This window comes from Eucyclogobius newberryi, unplaced genomic scaffold, assembly GCF_026437365.1.
Source record: "Eucyclogobius newberryi isolate DKJ021-1_F unplaced genomic scaffold, fEucNew1.0.hap1 SCAF_1, whole genome shotgun sequence".
NCBI classification, from domain to species: domain Eukaryota; kingdom Metazoa; phylum Chordata; class Actinopteri; order Gobiiformes; family Gobiidae; genus Eucyclogobius; species Eucyclogobius newberryi.
The window spans coordinates 30,477,232-30,486,438 of NW_027315723.1; the positions used below are offsets into that span (position 1 = coordinate 30,477,232).

General features: G+C 44.1%; 1 protein-coding gene across 1 annotated transcript in view; it reads left to right on the top strand.

Moving 5' to 3' along the window:
• Positions 1-8,635, top strand: part of igf2r (insulin-like growth factor 2 receptor) — a 33,216-nt gene extending 24,581 nt beyond the window's left edge. Inside the window, exon 50 of the mRNA XM_072443294.1 lies at positions 6,506-8,635. Within this exon, the coding sequence (XP_072299395.1) occupies positions 6,506-6,655 (150 nt within the window). The 3' untranslated portion in view covers positions 6,656-8,635. The remainder of the gene's footprint in view (positions 1-6,505) is intronic.
• Positions 8,636-9,207: the final 572 nt, after the last annotated feature.

The window sequence follows — 9,207 nt, forward strand, 5'->3', positions numbered from 1 at the left end:
ACAGAAATATTCTTCAGCGCTTTGAGCTCTAATTTGACCCCCTGAACATGCTCAAAAACTCACCAAACTTTGCCCAAAATTCAGAATCGGCGAAAAATTAGATTTTTTTCTGGGCCATTTTTTTTTTCGTTAAAAAATGGCGCGACAGCGCCACCGACTAAAGTCAAAATACATTGCGCCTATGGGAGACGCCCCGAGGTCAACTTTGGCGTAAAGCTACGAAATTCGGGACACGCATTCCTCTCGTGAGGACAAAAAAAAAAGAATATTGTGGCCACGCCCCCAGACTTACCCTATGGCCGCCATCTTCCTTTGAAAATGAAAACACGCTGTGTTAGCCATTTTGTTCACGTCAAACTTTGACGAACTCCTCCTAGGGCGTTTTGCCCACCGACTTCAAAATTGGCGTACGTCCTCTGGACAAGTGGGGCATCTAAAGTTATCCAATTTTTTGAGATACCTTTACCGGTCTGAATCAGGGCAGCCGCAAAGTTGGACAACTTATTTTGGAATATTGCAGATCTAAAAATTGCTCCCATTTGATCAAAATGAGTCCGATTAGGACCAAATTTGAATCAGTTGTTAAACTTTCAAGTTTGGACCAGTTTAGGATGACAAAATTGAAATGGCCCCTACAGAGTTGCCTTTGAGTGAACATTGATGGACAAAAACTGGTTTTACACAAATGCTCTAAACTTTGCCCAAAATTCTATTTTGGGGTCCCGAGCAAAAGGCCAATCAAACTTATGCCTTCATTTTTACGGCGTAGTCGTAGCCATGACGGAAACCTCCCATGTTATCCCTATGGGAAAATTGCTAAATCTCTCGAATATCCACATTTTTCTGTTTCACACTTTAACGAACTCCTCCTAGGGCGTTTTGCCCACCGACCTCAAAATCGGTGTACGTCCCCTAGACAAGTGGGGCATCTAAAGTTATCCAAATTTTAAGGATAACTTTTACGGTCTCTGTGCGACGGAGCCGCAAACTTTTCCCTGAATTCTGACTATTTGGCCTTCAGAGTGGCCTATAAACAATAGTTTTTCCAAATGACATTATATTTTGCACAACATTCTAATTTGCCATCCTGATCATAAAAGTATGAGAGCCAAAGTCATATTTTGTACGGCGTAACCGTAACGATGACAGAAACATCCCATGATATCCTAATGGGAAAATCGCGAAATTGCTCAAATCACCACATTTTTACGCTTCACACTTTAACGAACTCCTCCTAGGGCGATTGTCCGATCAAGTTCATATTTGGGGAAAATCATCTACACAAGCAAAGCATCAAAAGTTATCCATATTTTGATTTTAAGTGCTACGGTCTCTGTGTGGCTGACCCGCAAATATATGTCACAAATGGGAAAACAGCAAAATCTCTCAAATTACCACATTTTTATGTTTTACACTTTAACAAACTCCTCCTAGTGCGTTTTGCCCACCGACTTCAAAATCGGTGTACGTCCTCTAGACAAGTGGGGCATCTAAAGTTATCCAAATTTTAAGGATAGCTTTTACGGTTTCTGTGCGACAGAGCCACAAACTTTACCCAGAATTTGGACTATTTGGCCTTCAGAGTGGCCTATAAACAATAAAGTTTTTTCCAAATAACATGACATTTTGCACTAAATTCTAATTTGCCATCCTGATCATACAAATATGAGAGCCAAAGTCATATTTTGTACGGCGTAACCGTAGCGATGACAGAAACATCCCATGTTATCCTTATGGGAAAATCGTAGAATTGCTCAAATCACCACATTTTTACGCTTCACACTTTAACAAACTCCTCCTAGGGCAATAGTCCGATCAAGTTCATATTTGGAGAATATCATCTACACAAGCGGGGCATCAAAACTTACCCATATTTTGATTCTAAGTGCTACGGTCTCTGTGTGGCGGACCCGCAAATAAATGTCAGAAATGGGAAAACAGCGAAATCTCTAAAATGACCACATTTTTACGCTTCACACTTTAATGAACTCCTCCTAGTGCGAAAGCCCGATCAAGCTCATTTTTGGGAAAAATCATCTACACAAGTGGGGCATCAAAAATTAGTCATATTTTGATATTAAGTGGTACGGTCTCTGTGCCGTGGAGCTGCAAATATACTGTCACAAATGGGAAAACGCCAAATCTTTGAAATGTTCACATTTACGCTTCACACTTTAACAAACTCCTCCGTGGGCAATAGCCCGATCAAGCTTTACTTTGGGAAATATCATTTACACAAGCGGGGCATCAAAAGTTATCCATATTTATATTCCAAGTGCTACGGTCTCTGTTCGGCGGCGCAGCAAAATTGACTGACACTTGTGTTGATTTGCACTGGATTGGCCATGTCCAATGTGTCGCCGTCTGTCAAGTTCTTTTTTAATTCAACACAATAAGGGCGCCATCTTTATCAAGTCGAAAGCGCAGAGTCGGAAGGCCGGCGGCCCGCAAGGGCCTTTGGATGCCGCTTGCGGCTTTAATATTCTTTCTTTCTTCTTCTTCTCGGGACCAACCCCCCTATTTTTCACCCAGTGAACATTGACGAAAAGTCACAAAAATGTTCACACCTCTAAAAATCGTGCCTCTCTACATTCTGGCTATTTCCCTTTTCTAAAATAAAAAAATTGGCGCGTCAGCGCCCCCAAATGTACCAAAAATGCATTGAGAGATGGGAAATGACCCAAAAAAAATCTGATCGTAGAATCTTGAAATTTGGCGCAGAGGTAGATGGTGACAAGAGAAGTAAAACATATTATTACGGCAACGCCGTCTGCCCAACCAAATGTCGGCCATATTGCTTCAAAAATGGCTAAACATGACTTCGGAGTTTTTCCAAACGTCGTACTTTTACGAACTCCTCCCAGGGCGTTGGCCCTAAAAAGCTGAAATTTGGTGAAAATGCTACTGAGGAGTGGGACATCAAAAGTTATCCAAATTACATTGATACCTCTCACGGTCTCTGTGCGGCGAAGCCGCAAACTGTAGCTAGAATTTCAGAAATCTCCCATATTTAAAATTTCTGCCGTTTGCGCAGATAAAGTCCGAATTGCGTCAAATTAGAATCAGTTGTTAAACTCTTTGCCCTAAACCTACTTGAAGTGAAATAAATTCATTTGGCGCCACAGCGCCCCCTACAGATTTTATATGGAGGTTAAATGTTTAGTTTTGCGAAATTATATGAAATTTGACACACAACTCAATTTTAGCATCCCCATCAAAAAAGTCAATGAGAACCATGTCATAATTGTTATGGCGTTGCCGTAACGATGACCGAAACCGTTCATGTTATTCCAATGGGGAAATCGCCAGAACATGTTTACACTTTAGACTTTCACAAACTCCTCCCAGGGCGTCAGCTCTGTTAACCTGAAATTTGGTGAGACTCATCTTCAGGGGTGGACCATCAAAAGTTATCCACATTTTCATTCTAAGAGTCACGGTGTCTGTGCGGCAAAGCCGCACATTTTGCCAAGAATTCAAAATAAAATTGCTTTTTGATGGTAAAACAAAGGGGAGAAGATGTGACAGTGTCACAGATTCAGCAGTAGGCGTGATAAAAGGACAATTGGGGCGCGTTAGCGCCCCCTCCTCTTGCGGCGTGGCGGCGGTGTGGCGGCGGCGTGGCGAGGGCCGATCATTGCCGCTTGCGGCTATATTCCATCCATCCATCCATCTTCTGCCGCTTTATCCGGGGCCGGGTCGCGGGGGCAGCAGTCTGAGCAGGGACTCCCAGACTTCCTTCTCCCCAGACACTTCCTCTAACTCCTCCGGGGGGATCCCGAGGCGTTCCCAGGCCAGCCGAGAGACATAGTCTCTCCAGCGTGTCCTGGGTCTTCCCCGGGGCCTCTTCCCGGTGGGACATGCCTGAAACACCTCCCGAGGGAGGCGCCCAGGAGGCATCCGGAACAGATGCCCGAGCCACCTCAGCTGGCTCCTCTCAACGTGGAGGAGCAGCGGCTCTACTCCGAGCTCCCCCCGTGTGGCCGAGCTCCTCACCTTATCTCTAAGGGAGCGCCCAGCCACACGGCGGAGGAAACTCATTTCGACCGCTTGTATCCGCGATCTTGTTCTTTCGGTCACTACCCAAAGCTCATGACCATAGGTGAGGGTAGGAACGTAGACCGACCGGTAAATAGAGAGCTTTGCCTTTCGGCTCAGCTCCCTCTTTACCACAACGGTCCGATGCAGCGACTGCATCACTGCAGCCGCTGCACCGATCCGCCTGTCGATCTCACGCTCCATCCTTCCCTCACTCGTGAACAAGACCCCGAGATACTTGAACTCCTCCACTTGGGGCAAGGACACCCCACCCACCTGGAGAGGGCAAGCCACCTTTTTCCGGTCGAGAACCATGGCCTCGGATTTGGAGGTGCTGATTCTCATCCCAGCCGCTTCACACTCGGCTGCAAACCGTCCCAGTGCATGTTGCAGGTCCGGGTTTGATGGAGCCATCAGGACAACATCGTCTGCAAACAGCAGAGATGAGATCCTGTGGTCCCCAAACCGGACACCCTCCGACCCCTGACTGCGCCTAGAAATTCTGTCCATAAAAATTATGAACAGAACCTGTGACACAGGGCAGTCCTGGCGGAGTCCAACATGCACTGGGAACAGGTCTGACTTACTGCCGGCAATGCGAACACAGCTCCTGCTCCGGTCATACAGGGACCGGACAGCCCTGAGCAAAGGGCCCCGGACCCCGTACTCCCGGAGCACCCCCCAAAGGACACCCCGAGGGACACGGTCGAAAGCCTTCTCCAGATCCACAAAGCACATGTGGACTGGTTGGGCAAACTCCCATGAGCCCTCGAGCACCCGATGGAGGGTATAGAGCTGGTCCAGTGTTCCACGACCGGGACGAAAACCACTCTGCTCCTCCTGAATCCGAGGTTCGACTATCGGTCGGATTCTCCTCTCCAGTACCTTGGAATAGACCTTACCCGGGAGGCTGAGGAGTGTGATCCCTCTGTAGTTGGAACACACCCTCCGGTCCCCCTTCTTAAATAGAGGGACCACCACCCCGGTCTGCCAGTCCAGAGGCACGGTCCCCGAACGCCACGCGATGTTGCAGAGACGTGTCAACCAAGACAGTCCTACAACATCCAGATACTTTAGGTACTCAGGGCGGATCTCATCCACCCCCGGAGCCCTGCCACCGAGGAGTTTGCGAACAACCTCAGTGACTTCAGCTTGGGTGATGGATGAGCCAGCCTCCGAGTCCCCGGTCTCTACTTCCTCTTCGGAAGACGTGACTGAGGGATTAAGGAGATCCTCAAAGTATTCCTTCCACCGTCCGACGACATCCCCAGTCGAGGTCAGCAGGCCTCCACCCGCACCGTAAACGGTGTTTGTGAGACACTGCTTCCCCTTCCTGAGGCGCCGGACGGTTTGCCAGAATTTCTTTGGTGCCGACCGATAGTTCTCCTCCATGGCCTCCCCGAACTCCTCCCAGGCCCGGGTTTTTGCCTCTGCGACAGCACGAGCCGCGGCTCGCTTGGCCTGCCGATACCCGTCGATGACCTCCGGAGACCTACAAGCCAGAGTGGCCTGATAGGCCTCCTTCTTCAGTCTGACGGCATCCCTTACTTCCGGTGTCCACCACCGGGTTCGGGGGTTGCCGCCACGACAGGCACCGGAGACCTTGCGACCACAGCTCCGAGCAGCCGCATCAACAATGGAGGCGGAGAACATGGTCCACTCGGACTCAATGTCCCCAGCCTCCCCCGGGACATGGGAGAAGCTCTCCCGGAGGTGCGAGTTGAATACCCTACTGACAGAGGGCTCCACTAGACGTTCCCAACAGACCCTCACAATGCGCTTGGGTCTGCCAAGTCTGTCCGGCTTCCTCCTCCGCCAGCGGATCCAACTCACCACCAGGTGGTGATCGGTTGACAACTCTGCCCCTCTCTTCACTATTATTATTATTATTATTATTATTATTATTATTATTATTATTATTATTATTATTATTATTATTATTATTATTATTATTATTATTATTATTATTATTATTATTATTATTATTATTATTATTATTATTATTATTATTATTATTATTATTATTATTATTATTATTATTATTATTATTATTATTATTATTATTATTATTATTATTATTATTATTATTATTATTATTATTATTATTATTATTATTATTATTATTATTATTATTATTATTATTATTATTATTATTATTATTATTATTAAAGGATTACTCAAACATGCAGGAATCAATCAAAATTGATGACTTTTATGACTTTATATAACCTGATATGACCTTTATGACTCTTTATAACAATTAATAAGCAACAATTTTGACTTTACTGGTACAAATGTCAGTTTGCTTCTCTATTTAAAAAAAATCAAATATGCTTTTTTTTCTCGCTTCAAATTTGTATCAGATAAAAAACCACAAAAAGAATAATTTGTGAAAGTTTGTTTGGGCTCAGCATTTGATTTATTATTAAAAAAAAGCACCTAAAACTCAATTTCTGACTCTTTCCAGGAGGAGAGTGATGAAGACCTGGTTGGCCTCTTGGACGACTCGGACCGGAGGAGAAAGAAACTCCGCCCCTTCAGCCACGGCAACGGCACGACAACGGCCAATCAGAAACGGGAGGAGGACGACAGCGACGAGGACCTGCTGCGGATGTGATGTCACTTCCTCTTCCTGTTTTCGCTCTTTCTCAGTGAATGTCTCCAGGGCGACAGCAGTGGACATGTTTCTTCTTCTCTCTCTCGGGACTTTTCGGTTGGACTGCACCTTTTACAGCGCAGATGTGGACAGACGGCTGGCGTTTAAGCGTTTATTTATTGAACCCAAAACTGAACCCCTCACCTTTGACCTGGAAAATGAAGTAACTGACGAGTAAAAGTCAACCCCTGAAGATGACACACTTTCTTTATTTAAGCACATTTTGTAGCACTTTTATCATATATATGCGTTAAAGTCACTGATAGGACTAAACTAGTGCGTTGTGCCTCTTGACAGGGCTCGACTGATCGGCTCATCAAAATAAATGGTCAAATTGGATTCTACTTATTGTAAATTCGATAAATATAAAATTGCGGACTCGTGAAAATGTCAAACTTTTCAGAAAACGACTGTCATCTTTTGGGGTTGCCATATTTTTTGGCAAGTTTTTGGAATATTTTTGCCGATTTATGGGAGAAGAAACCTGCTGATTTTGCTGGACATAGTTGTTGAATGTGTTTCTAAAGGGAATATATTAATCCTAATGGGTAAAATGCAGAACTTTCTCTTCTTGCCCCTTAAAGCGAGCATGATGCCTTCCTACAGATGAATCTACTTAGCGTTTTCATCGTCTGGTCATGGGCTCAATGCGGTCTCGTTTTGGTCTTGTACATAAATGTCCTGAAATGGATGCTTTCTTTTCACCGGAGACGAGTTCACGTTTTTATGATTATTTAAGTTTGTCTGAGATCGGTCTTACGAGTGAAAGGATGAATGATGAGGTGTTCTCAAAGCCATATTTTAAAGGTGACTGACAGATTAGTGCAATGAGGCGACATGGTTCAACCGTTCGCTTTGCCAAACCATATTCTCCCCAGGATTCATAAAGGCATAACCCAAACAGTAACACAATAATGCCTGCCACACGTTTTGGGCTGCCCAGTTCTCTAAACTGCTCTCGATATGTTTAGCCTTACAGAAGAAGGTGAATATGTAATATATTTGCCTTTTTAAATGACCTCAACTCGCCACATATCACGTCGAGTGTGTTTTAATAATCCAGAAGAATCCATTATTCATAAAAGTATTCATTGTGTACCATGTCTGTATTGTCTGAAGCCGTTTGAATTGATTGATACAGATTTTTTTTTTCTTTTTTTTTTTTTTCTTTTCTTAAATGAACCATGGATTTAAGTTGTCGGGGAGTAGCACATTTTCACATTGTTCAGGGAGGTGTTAAAGCTCTGTGCTAAAAGTCTTTCTGGTGTTCTAAGCGAAAATGTATGGAGAAAATAGGGACACTAATGCCAACAATTTTTACGTAGGTTCTTAAGTTGTGCCAACGATGGGGTTTGTAAACCTGACAACACTTTATATTGGTGTAATGCCTGTGCTACCCTCAGGCTTTGGGACATTAGTGCAGACTCTCCAAAGACTTCCAGAAGCGTTAACGTTGTGGTTCAACTTGCTCTGGCGCAGCTAGTACAAGTCTGCATGTTTTAGTCATCTTCATAATGCGTCGTTTTAAATCAAATCTTACCATTCAGCCAAAATTTGAATCATAAGTTCACTTCATTGCACCTGGCAGTTCACAAATGCCTCTCATCTGTCCTCCGGCGTTGGCTTTATGGCTCATGGTACTGTGAATCGATGGTACGCTGATGTGAAGTCTGGCCCTGCTGTAGCACCACCGTTTTCTGCATGATTCCGACTCAAACTGGAAATGAGTGGCTTTTGTTCTGGTTTTATTTTTGTCTTTGTTTAAAAAAAAAACTCTCTGGTTTCATTTGTGTTTAACTGCACTCCAGATCACAACTGATGATGCGAGGACGTGGGCAGTGATCTTGGTATGTTCCATGTGTGTTTTCCACCCTCTGCCTGTTTCTCTGTTTTGGGCAGCAATGTAAATTATTGCATTATTTGAATAAATATGAGATCTGCTCTTCATTGTGCTAGTCTTTGATTTGATAGTTGCTAATTTAAGTAAATGCACTGTACAGTACACTCGACGGACACAAATGATGGGCTGTTATTTGGCAAACCCTGTGAATTCTTGCGTCCACTGTTGCTGATCCCATTACTCGGTGTTTATTGGAAGTTTTTAATGTGGCTTCTTTTTTCGTCTAGCTGCAATATCCATTCATATCTTTTTGTATTAAAAGCATGAAGAAGTTTGCCCTATAATTTAAAATGCTGTCATAACATGCTGCTTTGTAGTTGGACTGAATCTTATGTCCTGCTGGTAAATCCATTTTTAAATCTAGTTGGGCTTGTTAGGTGCGTATCCTATTGTAGATGTATGTGGTTGTTATTTTAAAAACATATAAAAACGTTTAGATTTTCAGGTCTAAATGTAAAATGTGCTTAAACATTACTTTGTATCATGTGCTGGTGTTACTTATTGAGTTTATTTGCACATTTTCTGACGTCCTGAAAGTTACTGACTAAATGTTGGAGGCGCCTCTGCTCTGTCCCAGTTTGAACCTTTGCTCTCTCCGGCTCAGTTAAAACAC